At 43.8% G+C, this 18,135-nt stretch overlaps 1 protein-coding gene across 2 annotated transcripts in view; it reads right to left on the reverse strand.

Annotated features, from left to right (window-relative positions):
* The window catches only part of TTC22 (tetratricopeptide repeat domain 22), a 156,253-nt gene that overhangs the window by 42,884 nt on the left and 95,234 nt on the right, over window positions 1-18,135 (reverse strand). For both annotated transcript variants that reach the window (XR_015307512.1, XM_086952644.1), the window contains exons 3-5: window positions 14,925-15,043; window positions 3,154-3,272; window positions 1,460-1,621 (exon numbers count right to left, since the gene is read on the reverse strand). Coding sequence is in view for 1 of the 2 variants with exons in the window: in XM_086952644.1 (XP_086808770.1) it covers window positions 1,460-1,621; window positions 3,154-3,272; window positions 14,925-15,043 (400 nt within the window). In the remaining variant the exon portion in view is untranslated. The remainder of the gene's footprint in view (window positions 1-1,459; window positions 1,622-3,153; window positions 3,273-14,924; window positions 15,044-18,135) is intronic.

The following is an 18,135-nucleotide window of genomic DNA, read 5'->3' on the forward strand; positions in this document are numbered from 1 at the left end:
GTCAAGGACGATCTGTGGTATGGAAGGTCAGAGCCTGGTATGAACAGTCTGAATAATTGTGGGCCTACAGAAGTCAGAACTTGAATGGAAGAATATAGAGAGTGCCAGGAAGAGCAGCACTGAGTGGGGAAGCTCAAGTCATGATCCTTTCTGAATGCCACTTCCTGGACATTTCTAGGCCCTTGGTGATCCAAGGGCTGTATAATCAGCCTAGACTGATTGAAGCTACCAGTGGGCAGATTCCCCCAGTTGTACTTTATTCCTTCACCATTTCTGTACAGCGAGGAAACAAGAATCACTGGTGATGAGTAAGTAGAAATGCACAGTAGGTACTATTCTTGAGTCACTAACCTGGGTGTGTGAGACAGGGCGTAGTTGGAACCTCTCAATGCATTCTCCATATCGCAGGGGGTTTTGGTATGCCCAGGGGGAACCCAGCTAGGCAGTAAGCCAAACTTTCCCAGATAGAAATATTAGGCATTTTCAATTGGTTATGGTGATTCCAACAAGGACTAAAGAGAGGTCATCCCTCACATGACTATTTACTGCTGAGCTGCTGTATTATGTAATCATCCTTCATACAGTTGGGACGGTATAGATACCCAGTCCCAGATAAGATTAAGTAACATAGAGAAACACATAGAACCTGATTCACAAAGCGCCTCAGCTCTGGTGATAGAGGTCTTGCGGTCTTGGGGGGGGGGGGGGGGGGGGGTCTCCGCACTTGGTGGGGATTCTCCGCGATGGGAATTCTCATTGCGGAAATTCTCCCCTGAGTGCGGAGCCTCCCCCCACGACTCTGGGGTCTCTCAAGCCCAAGGTCACTAACATAAGGGCTCTGGCACCCAACATGAGAAGTGCCCATTGTGAAACCTAGCTATCTCGATGGCCCTTGTCAGTCCCGGTTGTGTACATATATTGTTTTTCCATATGACAGCAAAATAGCTTTGATGGCCTCACTTTGTTCCAATCGTCTTGCTATAAAAGGCATATGTTTCCACACAGCCTTTAATTTGCCAGAGAGTCCGTATTCAGTGATTTGTTTGAAGGTATTTGGCCCTGATGAACCAGATGGAGGTATTAAACAACATGAATACGAAGATTAGAAGAATAAAATAAAAATATAAAGATTATGGAAAATATAATTGTTGTGAACAAATCATACAGTCTAAGAAAGATAGCGAGGAATTCGCCAAAATGACAAAATTATGGTTAGAAATAAACCTATTCATTTGCATGATACAAAATGCAGATGAGATGAGTGACAGTTGGACAGCCTACCACCATGCCTGATGTATGTGTAGTGGGCTGTAAAAGAAAACAAACTGCTAACTTACACGAAAATCCATACAAACAGTCAATTGCTATTTTTTGCAGGTAAAATTGGTGAGAACTACAATACCTCAACAAAAAGTGAAATAGATACCCGGTACATACAAGTTACAAGAGCCTTTTTTACCTGTGCTCGGGTGCAGTAGGCCTGCCAGTTTAGTTCTGGATCTTGTAAAATATCAAGCGCCATGTTACAGATGCCAATCGCCATTTCCTGCTTGCCAAGAAAATGGAAGATTTTGGCGAGCCGATTCAGTATGAGTGGATCATCCTTTGCAACTTCGATCGCCTGTTTGTCAGAAGGAAGCAATGAAAAAACACACAACACCTTACTTAACATTTTCCTGTGATAGAACCAAAGAAACTAGGTGTAACTGAAAACATTTCCTATTTGAGAATCTAACCTGGTTTGAATTAGTTTGGCATATGATTAGACCACTTCAGCTCACTGGGTTAATAAATATTACATTTTAACACTTCCTATGAGGTCTTTTTATTCCAAGACCCTATTCTGTTTTTTAATTCTATCCTGGTCCTTTCATTGTTATGGACACATCATCCTTCTCATCACTCTCTACAAAGTTATTCCACTGAGAAAGGTTGCTATGCATGGCATTTTGTGCTTTTTTTCAAAGGTAAGTGGAACTTCAATAGCAGGATGAAATCCCTAATCCCCATTCACAGAATCAGGGTAGGTGGACATTTCTGCCTCAGAAAATATCAATAATATTATATATATACCGCCTTTTACTTTTCGCTGAGCCCGAGCCACTTAATGCGGTGAGCCCGCAGCGGGGTAGCGAACCCCATAAATCGAAAACAAGCCTGTGATGTTCGACCGGCTCCTAATTCACTCCAGTCTTACAAACCACAGTACCACGGCTCCGATTTAACAGCGTGTTTAATTATATAATGCCATCAACATCCCAACGTGTTTCGTAGCCTTGCCCTCCTTGATCACGGGTAAGGTTACATGTTACTTGCAGTGATATTATCAATGATCAGAAACGTGGTTATATACTGTGCACTACGGTGTTTATTTCAAATCTTCTGTGTGTGACGTGCTCCTTGGGGTTTGCTCCCTGCTCAGGAGTTGCGTATAAATGTATGGATAGCACTATCGTAATCCCTACGACGGTGGCTCCCAGGGCACTGCCGTGTGTTGCCGAATACCTCAGCTAGACATTATCAACAAGAACAAGAAAGATTTTGTTTCATTTTTTTGAAAAAAACTTTATTGATAATGTCTAGCTGAGGTATTCAGCAACACACGGCAGTGCCCTTGGAGCCACCGTCGTAGGGATTACGATAGTGCTATCCATACATATTATCAATGATGTCATAGAAGATATCATGAGTGATGTAATATGCTGGATAATTAGCTGTGCATGACGAGGACGCGAGTTATAGTTTCTAGAGATAACTACAACAGGTTAATTTCAGTGTTATTTTTGTTTAAAACATTACGTTGCCACTGAAATTATACTGTCACTTTAACCTTATTTTTCTAATGAATATTCACGTTTTTTAAATTCAAAGTAATACTTTATTACCATACATAAAGCAAACCCTCTGCTGCGCACGGCCTTCGGGCATGTACAGTGGGGCATTGGACACAGCTTATGGGCTGCGGAAGGGTCCTGCACCCAAACCTCTGAGGACAGTCAACCCCCCGTGGGCAGTCAATCCTTCCATATTTTCTTTTTACCACAGCCATATGCAATAATTAAATTCTGAATCTCACACCTCTATACAAATGAACAACTTTATCTGTAAGTTTAATTCAAGGAAAATAAACGAGGAAAAGGGAAACAAATGTACTTTGCCAAAACAATCCAATGGATCTGTTCCAGAATAGCCGCAGTCATGGATACCCATCGGAGTCGTCGAGAAAGTATCTTTTCTTTCGAGCATCATTCCTACATAACACCAGGCCAAAGCTAAAGAGAGAGAGGCAAATTACAGACAATTAACATTTATAAAAAATATCATTGCATTGAGGGAAATATTTACTTTCCTTTGACCCTTCCACTTTTCCTAGACTTGTAGAGTCGGCAAGCATTATATTGTTATCCTTTCTACACGCTATCCTAAAAGACTAAGCCATTCTGCATTCAATGACATTATTAAGTTCCAAGGAGGCTATCACGTTCCTAGAAACTTAGACATAACCAGTTTTTAAAAGCCAGGAAATGCCAACCATAGGCAAATGTGAGATTTGTCAAACTTAACAGAAAGGACTGTGATGAATTAAAAAATAAGTGTCAGGTCCCCTTTAGGAGGCCAAGCAGCTTCCACCACCCATTGCCCCTGCCAGTGCCACCAAACGACAGTATCAACATACCTACTAACCATAACACTCTTACAAATGTGACAATTCAGACTAATCCAGGCCTTTACAGTCATAAGAATGGCTTGGGCTGCACATATCAGTCATGTTTAGTTTATATTGAATTAATAAAAACAGCTGTGCTTTTCTCTAAATCAGACAAACAGTGCCACCATGTGGAAAAAAAGTGCTGGTGTTGACAATTAAGTGCCAGAGCCAAGCATGATAAGCCACCAGCTCAAGTTAAGCACTGAGGAAGGATATAATTCAACTTTTAACAGCAAGTATACAACCTTGAGTTACTTTTTCTTTAGCTGACCTAAGGTCACTGACTTTGGAATATGCTACAACACGGATCTACCAAGCCGAACTTACTCTAACTCATGAGTTGCAGACAAGAACCTTTTGTGGGAGCTGGTTTTATACAAAACCATTGGTTTCTTGTCTACGCTGCCTACTGGCTCGCCTACACTAGCTTTTTTCCTGTGCTCTGGGTAAGTATATGTCCTCCAACACCTTGGACCATGTTAATTTTCCAGATGTTTCTCTGCCCTTCATTAGCAAGGGATCTGTAGCTTCCTCTTCTTCTCTCACTGTCTATGTCGTTTCCATCCAGATGTAAGGAATCTCGTTTACCTAGGTTCCTTGAAGCTGCCTCACAATGACTGAACCTCCAAGCCTCAGCACTATTGATCTAATTGTATGCTTTGCAATTGTGTGTCCTATAGATTTTTAAACAACGGGGTCCTGATATGTTTGTGCTTTACCGCAGCATGGAACTTTGGGTGGATGGAGGTGATTACATGTGTACAGGTTTACCTGTGGAGTGCATGGAGATTGTGTGCAGAATGAATGGTGACCTCTTCTAGGTGAGACAGTGTGCAGCACAAGACAGCGATTCTCTACATAGCGTAATACCACTGTTCATTCCAAGTCCGTGTAGCTACCCCCTGGGCTACTCTTCAGAACCTGTCACAGTTCAGTCCTTGTCTGTTTTCTATTACAATATATATGCAACTCAGATCCATGCACAAAATGCACGTTTGACCACACCTTTGTGCTTCCAGGTTTTCATTAAGATAGCTTGCCACCAAGTTGTCTTAGTGGGAAGCCCAGCATATGTTTTGTGGCTATGCCAAGACTGGAAAATTCGGAATTCTTACTTGACATATCTAAAACGTCTTTACAGGAATGAACCTTTTCTTGTCACTTCCCCATTGTTAACAAAGCCATTGAATAAAGCTTGAAATTAGGCTCTACACTTTGGTTAGCTGGGGTTATGACTATTTAATGTGGCACCCCAGCTTAATTCACTTTGGCTTCCTGCCAGCACCCACAGGATTAAATAAATATTGCCACTCTTGGACCATTTTGCTCTGTCTATCTGAACTACTGGAGACACTCTAATGCATCAGCACAGGGGCACCGAGAGAAGCCTCCCAGGCAAGGCATTCTTTTCCCCAAGGTTGAAAACAATCCCTACACTCTAGAGAAAGTCCTGGTGCTGTGGCCTGGCCAGGAAGAAAAAAAGCTGTACTGTCCAGGGTAGAGAGGAGCTGGCCTCTAATAGGAGAAGAAGTCAGGCCCCAGTGAACGGTCACTTGTGTGGAGGTCATTTTGAGACAGTGAGGCACAGGACCTGGAGGAGAACAAGTTACTGACCTTAGGTAATCTTTCTGGTAGAGACTCTATCTAGACACAGATTCCTTACCTTTTGAATAGTCACCAGGTGTCAGACTGGATCCAGAAACTTTTCAGCAGTACCTCTGCGTGGCACCTTGAAGTTCCAACCCTTGCATTTCCACTCCAGAAATTACATGTGGGCCTATATGGGCACCACTACTGCGCACTGATGTCAGTTGATTTCGAGAGCGTCCGTGCCCCCAGAGGCAGACGCCGACCTAAAAGCAAATTGGTAGACAGTGTGCAAATTCCTAGATTTGGTATCTCATTAATGGATGGAGTCCAATCACAGAACGGAGAGGATGGAAGATCAGTGAGGACTCTGCGGCTCGACAGAGTCTCTAGCACAAACAACTATACTGATGGTTAGTTACTTGTTCTTCTGATAGAGACTTCTAGCTGCAGATTCCTCACCTTTGGAATAGATAACAAAGCAGCACCTATTGGAGGAGGGTCTGTGAGAGGACTCAAACAGAAAGCCCTGCAGGACGAAATGGGCAAAATGCCCCTCCCTGCAATCCAGACAATAGTGTTTTGTGAACGTTTATAGGGACGCCCACGTAGCTGCCCAGCAGATATTTTAGGACAGGCACTTACAGCCAGATTTAACACTTATTCACTCAGCGCAGTGCAGCAGCCACAAATATAGCGCTGCGTGAAAAGTAGAGAGGAGGAGAGTGCCATATTTACAGAAATATGGCTCTCTCCTCCCCTTTCCCTAGCGCTGGCACTCAAGTCGGCTGCTGTGCACCACTGACACACCTTCGCACCAGAGTGCAAGGGAGTCTCCATGAGTGTAGCATAGGTTTTGTACTGGAAGGATAGCGTTTCAGTACAAAATACCATGCTTAGACTAACTTTAACCCTTTCCCCTCTTTGTATGTGTGCTGTAAAGTGCAGCACACATACAAAGTCATAAAAGGAAGAAGAAATGAAAGCATTTCTCCTTCCTTGTGCTTACTTCAAAAGGGTGCAGTTTTGTGATGCTAAACTCTGTCTAATTTATTTAATAAAGAGGGTTTAGCGTCAGAATTTTTGGGTATTTTGTATGGGAATGGATGGTACATCCCCTTGGCACTAAGGGCCAGATGTAAAACATATTTTTGCATGCGCAAACGAGGGTGCGATCTGTTTGCGCATGCAAAAATACCAAAGAGCCATGTACAAACCCTAATTAGCGAGTCACAATTAATTGGCAACTCGCTTAGGATTTGCAATTCACTTTTAGGAAGGGGCGTTTCAAGTGCGTCCCTTCCTAATAGCGAGTCTGAGCCCTATGTAAGACTGTTTTGCGACTGCAATTGGGGGTCGCAAAACAGTTGCATATTTACCACCTACTTCAAGTAGGTGGTAAAGCATTTGCAAATGGGAAGGGGAACCCAGGGGACCCCTTCCACTTAGGGAATACATGGGAAAATATTTTTTAAGGGCAGGCAATGGTCCCAGGGACCACTGCACGCCCTTAAAAAATTTTAGGAAAACGGGCTGCATTTAAAAATAAAATAAAACTTGCTTTATTTAAAAGCAGTCCAAGACATGGGAGTCTGCTGAGCCCAGCAGGCCACCATTCTTGGGGAGGGCCAGCCATTCCCGATGGGGTCGTAAATTGCAAGCGGCTCATTAATATTCATGAGCCTCGCTTTTTGCGACCCCATTGGGAATCGCTAACAGTGTCTCTGACACTGTTGTACATTTGCTTTTGTGACTCGATCAATGGTGGCCATCTGAATTGGGCCCTGTTCCCATCCCCGTGGCCGAAGTCAGAAATCTTGGGGTGTGGCTCGACGACAAACTCTCCTTCACATCCCATACTAAGCGTATAGCTTGTACTTGTTTTGGTGCCCTGCAGTGCCTCCGACCCATCTTCAAGTTTTTTGATGCGGATACCAGACAGATCATAGTCCAAGCTCTGGTTCTTACCAGATTGGACTATGCCAGCTCCTTGTTTTTGGGTGTGAATCAGGCAGAATTAGCTCGCCTTCAGAGGGTGCAAAACGCGGCGGCCAGGATGCTGGTCGGCCTTCCAAAGTTTGTGTCTGCTCGCCGCACTATCCAAGACCTCCACTGGCTGCCTGTGGGGAAAAGAATTAAGTTTAAAGCTCTTTGCTTAACTTTTAAAATTCTTAAGTGTGCCTCCCCTCCTATCCTATCGCAGACAATCCAGCACTATGTTCCTTCCAGAGCCCTTCGTTCCTCAGGCTCAAATCTTGCCATAGTGCCACGCTTTAAAAGAGCAAGAATGGGCGGTCGCTCTTTTTCCGTGATGGCGGCAGCACTTTGGAATTCTTTACCTGCCACTCTCCGCTCCATTCCCGATCTGCTCCCTTTTAGGAAGGCTCTGAAAACCTTCTTATTCTCTCCAGTTTAGCTTTCTCGCTTGGTTTACTTCTGCTGTGTTGTGTTTTACCATCTCCGGAAAGCGCCGGGACGCCTCTTGGCTGCGGCATCTGCGCGCTATACAAGCGAAAATAACATAACATAACATAACTCGCAAATTGAGACTCGCAATTTTTCGCAAATTGCGAGTTGCAAAAGCAAATGGTCGTACATCTGGCCCTTAGTAATGCAAAGCAGCGCTATGCACTGCTTTACATTACTTTCATGTTCTTTCCAGCACTAAACAAGTTTAGCGCTGGAAAGTAAATCAGAAAAAAGATTTTGCGCCCTTTTGCGTCACTTTTGTGACACAAACAGGGCATAAAATCTTACTAAATTTCCCCCTTATTGTGCTAACTCAGTGGTAGCAGTTTTGGACCTGGGTGAATGAGGATGTAGTCCTTCCGGAGGCTGCTTTTTAGCCAATGTGTAGCAGATAAGTGTAGAGCACGTTCTAGTGGGAGATGATTCTCTTCTGCCCTGCCTTGACTTTTTCACCCCAGCGAACCCCACAAACAGCTGACCGTCCACCCGGTGTTCTTTGGTATGATCTATGTAGAAGCTCAGCTGCTTTCTTGGGGCCCAAACAACAGAGTCTCTCCTCCTCCTTTGACCACTGGGTAATGGCATCACAACTTTTGGCAAGAAGGATGCCCGAGTAAGTAGAACCAGTTTGTGTGGAAAGAAGGTAGTGTAGTGTGGATTAACACAAAGAGCCTTAAGCTCTCTCGATGACCGTGCCAAGATGATGGCAAACAGGAACACAGTCTTGATGGTAAGGAGCCGTAAGGGACTGCTTTGAAGCAGTTCAAATGGAGAGAATATCAGATAACTCAGGACCAGATTAAGATCGCATTGGAGAATCACAAAGGGAGAAAGAGGAAATATATGTTGTAGCCCTTTCAAAAATCACATCACAACTGGTGAATAAACAGTAAGAGCTGATCTGGCCACCATAAGAAGGCTGAAAGGTAACCCTTAACTGTACCCAAGCCAAAGCCTTACTGAGCAAGAGAAAGGATAACCAACAGAGCTTCAAATAACTTGGGACTGAAGGGGGTCAATATGGAGTGTGCTGCCCCAAACCACAAATTTGTCTCAATAACAGGAATATACAGTTGTCTTCAAGGGATGCTTAGCTGCCATGATGATATCACCCACCTTCGGAGAAAGGTCAAAGGTCTTCAGCTGTTGCCGCTCAATCTCCAAGCATGAAGGTTGAGATTACCAAGTTCTATTGCAAAACCTTGCCCTGTTGTTGCGACAGCAGGTCCTCCCAGAGGGGGAACCTGATCAGAAACGATGCTCAAGTCTAGGACTTCTGGATACCCAATCCAGAGCCATCAGGATGGCTTGGGCCAGGTCTGCATTGATCTTCTTGAGTAATCGGGGCAGCAGTGGGATAGGCGGAAAGGCTTACAGGAGTCGCATGTCCCACTCGAGGTGGAATGTGTCTTCAAGCGAGAAATGCCTTGAACACTCCCAATGTGCCAAAGAGTTGACATGGGGTGCTCTTGGGGGTGGCGGACATATCAAGCCAAGGTTTTCCCCATTTACGGAGAAGACCTTAAGCCAACTCTGTGTGTAACTGACAGTCATGATCCATTAGGTGCAGACGACTGAGCTTGTCTGCCCAGCATTCAATGATCCTGCCAGGTAGTTCATCACCAAGAAAATTCCTTAGCACTCCAGCCATTTCCAGAGGCACAAGGCCTCTTGGCACAAGGTCCATGACCTAACCCAACCCTAATGTTTCAACACTACATGGCGGTGGTGTTGTCCGTGAGAACCTGTCCCAGCCTATCTTTGACTCATAACATGAAGGCTTTCAGTACCAAGAAGATGGCCCTCAGCTCCAGAATGCTCAAGGTAGGGCTGGGAATCTGCTAGAGACCAGAGGGCTCTGATTTCCAGCTCTCCCAAAGGCCACCTTAACCCAGACGCGATGCACAGGTCTCCACTGTCAGCTCTGGTTGTTGAAGGGAGAAGGGTCTATATCTGCCCCGATCGCGATCCAGTACCACCACTGGAGATCTTTTGCAGTCTCCTCCGAAAGCTGAACATGGTCGGAGAGGTATCTTTGAAGTTGGGCCCACTGAGACTTTGGATTTCACTGCAGAACCTGCACATGCCACCTGGTGTGCTAGAACAGCAGGATGGAGAACCCAATCACTCCCAGCAGCCTTAGAGTCCAACTGACTACAATCCAGGACCAAGGCTTAAAGATCGGGATCTTAGTCATCCGGGGGAAAAGGTAGGAAACCAAACAGTGTCTAGAATTGTTCCAAAGAAGGAGAGCATCCGAGAAGGAGTCAGGTGTGACTTTTTATGTTGATAGTGAACCCTAAGATGGCAGTAGGTTCTCTGTAGTCTGGAGGTGGCTGTTGATTGCCAGGGGTGAGCCTGCCATCAACAGTCATCAAAGTGGGGGAATGCTGGTACGACAGACCTCCAAAGATGAGCTGCCACCACCACCATTTCTTCTGTGAACACCCGAGGGGCACTGGTGAGACCAACTGGGAAGCACAGCAAATTGGAAATTCTCCTGTTCCACCATGAACCGCAGGTAACGCTAAGCAGCCAGCATTACAGGAATGAGAAAATAGGTACTCTGTAGGTCCAACGCCACCATCCAGTCTCCAGGCTCGAGGGCAGACAAGACCAGGGCCAGGGTGAGCATTTTTAACTATTACGTTCACGGGAAGGCATTGAGAGGGTGCAGATCTAATGTAGGCCAGAGGCCTCTGTCCTTCTTGGGCAGCAAAAAGTAGTGGGGATAGCAAACACGTTCCACTTCTGATGCTGGCACCCTGGATAGCCCCTTTGGTGAAAAAGCATTGCATTTACTGCTGCAAAATGGAGAGCTGGTCATCCATCTGTCATTGGAGGTACAGTGGAAGGTGTGGTGGGGAAGAAAAGAATGGGAGAGCATACCCATAGTGAACTATCTGCAGGACCCACCTGTTCAAAGTGATCTCCTGCCAATTTGGACACAATTATCGGATTCTCCCTACCAAAAGTTAGCTGTACTCTCACGAGCAAGCTAAAGAGGTTTGGCAAGTCAGGGTGTGGGGCGCAGGGAGTTGTCGACTGAACTAAAATGCTGAGTCCACTGATAGAGTTGAGCAGGCTGAACGTAAGGGGTGTGTCTTTCAAAACCAAAAACCTGGTGTGGTTGGCGAGGAGTGGCGGAGAGGCCCAAGGAGCAAGCCACATACTTGCGCTCTTTAAACTGTTCAAAGGCGGAGTCAGCCTTATGCCCAAAAAAATGCATCCAGTCAAAGGGCATTTCCATTAGCAAGAACTGGATATTGGTAGAGTAGCCAGTACAATATAGCCACATGTAGCGCTGAATGATAACACTAGGGCAAATAACTCACTCGATGGAATCGGTGATGTCTAAGCCACAACATATTGTCAACATCACAACCATCTTGAATTGGTCCCAGACAGACACTGCAAAGGTTGTCTGGGACACCTGGGAGAACTTGAGCCACCAAATCCCTAGAATATCATAGTAACGGCCCAACAAGCAGCTGCCGTTGACAGAGTGGAGGGTCAGACAGGTGGAAGAGCAGCCACTCTTACCTCTTGTCTACATGTTTGGATTCCCGGTAAGGAGGAGTAGAGGGAAACGTGTTAGGATTATACTGACTTGCGGAGGAGGCCTGAACAACAAGGCTGTCTGGTGAAGGAGGCTGCGAGAGAAAAGCAGGGTCGCCCAGATTAGAATTAAAGCGCCTGGCTACTTGTCGGCCGACAGCAAGGTTTGGCCAAGGCCTCTAATAAAGTGTCTGTCAAAGCCTCATTGAACGGGAGGAGAGGCACAGCAAAAGTCAATCCAGGTTATAGACCTCAGTCAGAACATTCATCCCATGGTGGGGAAGTAGAGGTCAAGACCTTCAGCCCTACGCATAACCATAGCGTACGAAACGGATTCCTCTCTGGCAGGTCCAGGAGGAGAAAAAAGGCCCATCTAATGAGAAGTATCAAGTCCACTAGCATCCTGCATGTCCTCGTGCCAATGGTCATCGTTATAGTGCTGTGTGAACTTATCACCCTGATCATATTCAACAAAGAGTGCTTAGTGCTTTGTTCAGAGTTAGTGCGACGTTAGCCAAGGTCAGGCTGTCACCAACTGGACATCGGAGATAATGATTGTTTCCTCCTCCTCCTATGTCAAAGAAGTTGGCATGGGCATCGAGGAACCCAGAGCTGGCAGGAGTCGTGGGGCAGGAAGAGGGGTAGTAAATGCAGCCGGGCTCGGAGGGGCCAACTGGCGCCAATGACAAACCTATGAGTTGTTTCCCAAAAGAAGGACTTCATGGCTTCTTGGAACCCAAAGGTACACCAGAATGAGTCAAAAGGGGTTGAAAGAGCCAGTTCATGGCTCAGCTGAACTCTTTGATCTGGTGTGGAATGGCATTGGGCCATGGAAACTCGGATTGTGCTAGCACAAGATCCGAAGTCGGCTGTCTTCAGGAGGCAGAAAAAGAAGAATGACACCGACTCTGCATATGCTCAGGAGAATGAAAGTGGCACGAGGTAGTGAAATTCCGCTTTGTCTTCTTGTGTTGTTTTTAGATTTAACTGATGATTTGGAAAGCAGAGAGAACCAGCCTCTTGAGCATCTCCGATGACTCAGAGCATTAATAAACCTCGGACGCGGACCGTGAATTGCAGCTGCCCGGACAAGAAGTCTTCTTATGCTTGGCGATGTAGAGTTCCCTGATGGCTTTTGAGTTCATTTACCTACAGTCAGTGCAGGCCTTTGACTCTTTGCTCGACCCCAGGCCCCACCAGCATAACTGATGGGGATCCATCACAGACATCTGTTTGTGACAGTCCCGACAGGACTTGATGCCTGTCGGTTTGGGGTGGTGACATTTCTTGGACACTGTGAAACTCTTTGAGGTACAAGTCAGCGAGAGCTCTGGATCCGCATCTGTGACGAGGAAAGGAAGGAACTGTTGCTGTGCAGAAGTGGCACCTATTTAAGCCCTGCGTGTCATTTTCATAGAGGAAAAGTGCCAGTGTAGAGATGGAAGGTACCAACTTTGGGCCCACAAAGATACTGCTGAAAAGTTTCCAGATCCATTCTGACTCCTGGGGAATATTTATAAGGGGAGGAATTTGTGGCTAGACATCTCTCCAAAATTATAGTACTCTTAGTGTCATGAACCTGCTTGTGGGATATTGTGGGAGCCCGTATCACCCAAGTACCACCTCAAAACGGGCACACAGTGTTTTCCCTTTCATTTTAAATCTTAGGGCAGATCTCCCTTGCTTGAGGGTGTTTTACCTGAATCTGTAAATATTTCAGCCATCTCTATAACCTTTACATATTCACAGATATTACACTATAAAGGCACCAAGAACTATAACCTCTAAAGCTCATTCATACAGCTGCTAATAGGAACAACAGGACTAATGGGTGCCTCATGTCCTGTGGGTACCTCTGCCATCTTCCTATGCCACAAAAGTCGGACAAGGCTGTTGTATAATGTGTGCTCAAAATGCTGTTAAATTCCGGTGACCCTGGTTATGATGGTCTTTACTTCAAAAGTAGGACTTACTGAATTCACACTCAGGTCAGCAACCACATTTCAACCTTACCATCTATGGCAATTACAGACTAGGAGGACAAATAGATACAGACCCTTGGGGATGGTCAGTAATTTTACTGGGACTGGATAAGAAAAGGGAAAGCATTTGACATTTCCTGCACATCCGTGACTGTAAAGCAAATTCAAAACTATTGACTAGACAACAAAACACAAACAGTAAGTATGTTATGTAGAATTCACAGATATATTGTATGGGCCTGATTCTCAAAAGCATTTATGAGTACAGGAACTAATACTACAGGAGTACTCTTTTGCATACTCTTAGGTGCCTTTCTGAATAGACCCAAATAGTGAAACTCCTTATTTGTAAGTGTGCCAAGAAGGCACAGTCTTTCCCAATCGCACTAAGTCTGCATGAATATTCATTCAGTATTCCCATTTTAGATGTATTTGTTTGAGGCCAGTTAACCCAGGACTGTATGCCTTTGTGAATGAGCCCCTACATATTTTGGGAATTATCATCACAGCATATATCATTCATATTTTACTGACGCCCCATTAAGAAATAGCATTTTTATCTGTAGTATTTCGAGCCCAGCAGCCTGCATCTTCAGGGGTATTTAACTGAGTAATGAGCCTAAAAAAGATACAATTTACTGACTGTAGAAAGAAACCTACTGGATACAAGCAATTGACACATTTACTAAACCTCCCCTTTTCGCAATATTGCATGGCCCAATTCTACAACGAGGCCTCAACTGGAAATACCTGATTAACTTTCAGACATTGAGAGATCAGACACCTCTATCTGGGTTATGACTGGGGTGCTTAGACACACCCTGGGTGGATCTGCCTGCACAAATTGCAGTAGGAAAAACCTGGGGCCAATAGTACTGGCACACATTGGTGGATATAATCTGATATTGTGCACTGTGGAAAGGGTAAAATGTGAGAAATCAATGCAGCATCCCACATTCATGGAACTCAGAATGATGAGGTAATTGTGCACTTGTTAAATACCACACCCACTGTATTGTAAGTACTGCTGCACTCAGAGTGAAACCCATTGTCTTGTTGGGCTTTCTCTTACTCACCTTGTCATTATATGGGTGCTTAATGACACTTAAACAATTAATGAACTTAGATACCCCAATCAGTATGCTTGAGTCCAGTCTTATTCTAAAACACTAATTATTTTCTAAGGTTTTTTTCCATCATACAGGTTTTGAAAGTCTACTCTAAAGCAACATGTGAGGAAGGTTGAAGGTACAAAAACTTTCAGTTTTGTAAATAAAAATAATTTATGATAAATGTGGTATTTATAGATTAGATAAAAATTAATCCAGATGATACACAGCAACACATTTGTAATTGTTAACACATGAGACAACAGTAACGCTAGATCTGTAATGTTAGTTGTTAAATATATGCAGACGCTTGGTGCCTCCAGGCAACAAGTGGGGAGGGGTGCAACAGGCATGTTTGCCCCCAAAAACTGCTGCATGTAGAGATAATCAGGTGTAGTAGCCAATACACTTTTTTGGGCCAAAACGTGTCTACAACAATTAAAAAATAGTGGCTTATTGGAACCTTATCCATGACGGTTTAGCTATTCCATATGAGACCTTTGCACATACCTCGATAATGAGAGTTACTGGACTTAATGGCTTCACGGAGCAGGACCAAAGTCCTGTTGAATGATGGCAATCTTTGATGCTTGGCATCCTCCTCCTTGTTCATCAGAATCCCATCCAGCCTGTAACAAATAGAGAGGTATTCAGATACATACTTGCTCCTGTTTACCACAAAGAGAGACAGACACTAGAATGAAGATACCCCACACAGGCCTAGAAGGACCATTTTCATGTAATGTTGTGACATGACTTTAAAGTTATTCAAATAGAGTGTGTGGGTGGTGGGGAAAGGGCAGTTTGCTGATACTCACTTCCTTCTGTTGTCATGACTGAACACTTGCTTTAATCCACCTTTGTGTCACAAGCAAGGGAAGAGAAGGACATTAGCCAGAAAACATGCCCCATTCACTATCCATGACTTTGCAAACAATTGCACTTTGAGTGACCTGTGAACTCTCGTTTTTGATTTAGCTTTGCTATTTGGTGAAGAATGGTGAAGAATGAGGTGATTACCCTTCTTTTCAGGAATGTTCCCAAATTTATATTTCACTTTTGTGGTCCTTTTTGTGCAGCTGCACTTAGTAATAGAATATTTCTATTAGAAATGTGATTATTGTACTATATTTGAATATGTTATTGAAGTATTTAGGACTTCCAGTTTTTATTTGCACAGATATGATCCATCACATTGTAGTAATTTGTACTTTCAAAATTAGATTGCTAAAGATTCTTCGAGACTTACTGACTTGATTATCCCTGAGCAGTTTTAATGTAATCAATATTCCCGTTTTTGGTATATTCGAGGTCGTTTTCCAGTTCATCGTTTACTTAAAAAGGGGTAGCACAGTGGAGTTAATCTCATCTGTATGACTCATCTTATTACAAAGAGAAATACATTATTACCCAGTGTGCAGAAACCACCTTTGGGTTAGGCAAGTTTTCTTTCAGAGAAAGGCATCAATTAAAATGTTTTTTCAAGTGATTAATTTGCCTAAATTTCCATCACTTATCATCCCTTGCAACAGAAAATGTCCTGCATAATTGTCAATGTTATTGTTCTCTTTTTGCAATTTTTGTAAGAAAGGTTGCCATTTCAGATTTCCTCTTATATAAGACAATGGCATAATCAATGGAGAAGTATTTACCACTGCATACCAATGCTGATATGGACCATATATATCACACAATGAGTCATTCCCCCGGTAGATATAGGTTAAAAAAAGAAAACTAAAATGTTGTCGCTTTGGAGTAACAGGAGGTTTGCAAACATACTATGAGATTGAACATAATTGGAGCCTTTCATTTTATCGTCTCCAAAGGACACGATCCGAGGCATGTTATCAATAAGCAATTAATCAGAAATTGGGGAGTAGGGTAGACGGTCCATTCATCACCCCAGTAGTAATAGTATGGTTATCAGAAGAAGAATGGACACTTGATACTACTTAACCATTGGTTAAGATGGAACACTCTCATAAACGCGGTGTTAATAGTGCGGTGTATGTCTTTCTTCCGCCCCTCACACGCGTTATGGCATTTATCATCGAGTGTTCCAACAACGTGCTATATGCCAAGCCTCAACCCGAGGCAACCTCTGGCGCTAGTAGCAGTGTCCAGAGATAAGGGAAGGGGGAGGTAGTGCACCCAGAGAAAATAATAAAAAGCATATACTGCACCAATGGATATTTTAATGAAAAGGTGAAGTATCGCTATTAAAAGTGGTTGCGGTATAATTTGAGGTCGGGTTAATGGATCTCTTTATACCTTTTTAAACATAGCGTCAACATGTTTCTGCTCCATGTCGCCCAGCCGGGTCTACGGAGCATTCGTCAGGACAAATACGGAACACAAAAACAAATACTAAGAAATAGAAATAATTACTAGCACCATTTGTGTAGTAATAATATATGCTGAATTTTCGCTTTTCGGGAATTTTCTGAAAAAAGGAGGGGGAAAAAATTCTATATTAGGAATTACGTCTTATGGGTGCATATATAGCATTCATGTGGTCTCTCAACGTTTGTGGAGGATTACCAAATATAAGTGAAAATAAAGATAAAGTAGAACCGGTATAGTGCTATGAGGAAATACGTGGTATTTATGGCTTCTTAGGAGGGTTTACATTAAGTTGCTGTTAGTGGTCTAACGATTAATAAAAGGCTGGCAGTGATGTTAAGTAAAGACTTTGTCAGTCAAATACGTGCAAGACAGCCTGGCTAGTGCAGCGTGTATTTTTACGGTGAGGGTCGTGATCTTAACAAAGTTAAGTACGTGCACAGTGCCATGGCGGTAATCTTACCTATTATGCTGAATGTGTTCAGCTTCAGTCAGGCGGCAATGGGACTCTCTGGTCCCAGACTGAAACGAAAAAATAGTAAAGGGGGGCCTTCAGGCAGTGTTCTTACCTCAAAAGGTCGAGCGCTTACCCGAAGCTGGTCGCCATTCTTACCAGCGCATGGGGAGTTCCCAGGACTTGTGCTGTCTCTGCCCCCGGATGCTGGGTGGCGGTTTCCTGTTACTTTTGTAAGTTGGAAAAGTCATGGAGCTAGAGAACAGACTATAGTTCTGCTGGCGTTATCGGCAGATGCAGATTTAAAATTTATGTAAGGTTTGAATATTAAACACCGGTCTCAATGGTGTAGAACAATTAGATTTTTAACAAATTAACCTTACAATATTTGTTGTTAGATACCAACAGGAAAGTTTGACTCATCATTTGTCATGGGGTACTTCTTTTGTGCGGGGGGTCTTATTAAAAGTAACACAGATTGAAGGATCATGAGGCATACATGTTCCTGATTTTATGAGAACTGGCACCAGGGAATGTTATCATTGAGCCCAAATAAATGGGTTTTCAAACGGTCCACCCACCGTTGTTCTTTTTCGAACAGGATTCGTGTGGCATTCCAGGGTCTGTCTGTTAGTTTTTCGAGAACTGTCCATCTCATTTCTTCACAATCATGATTCAGATCGACAAAGTGGGAACAGAGCTTTGTGTTGTTCTTTTTGAGTCGGATGTTGCTTTTGTGTTCCCCTATACGGATTTTGACTTTTCTACAAGTCATTCCGATATATTTCTTGTCACATGGGCACTTGATCATATAGATCACATGGGACGAATTGCAATTCGTGTGTTGTTTTTGTGTCCAGACAAGGGAATCTGTCAGTTGTAGTGATTGTGTGATAGTTGTTAGTTTGCAGACTTGACAGGAGC

Source organism: Lissotriton vulgaris, chromosome 1_1, assembly GCF_964263255.1.
Source record: "Lissotriton vulgaris chromosome 1_1, aLisVul1.2, whole genome shotgun sequence".
NCBI classification, from domain to species: Eukaryota; Metazoa; Chordata; class Amphibia; order Caudata; family Salamandridae; genus Lissotriton; species Lissotriton vulgaris.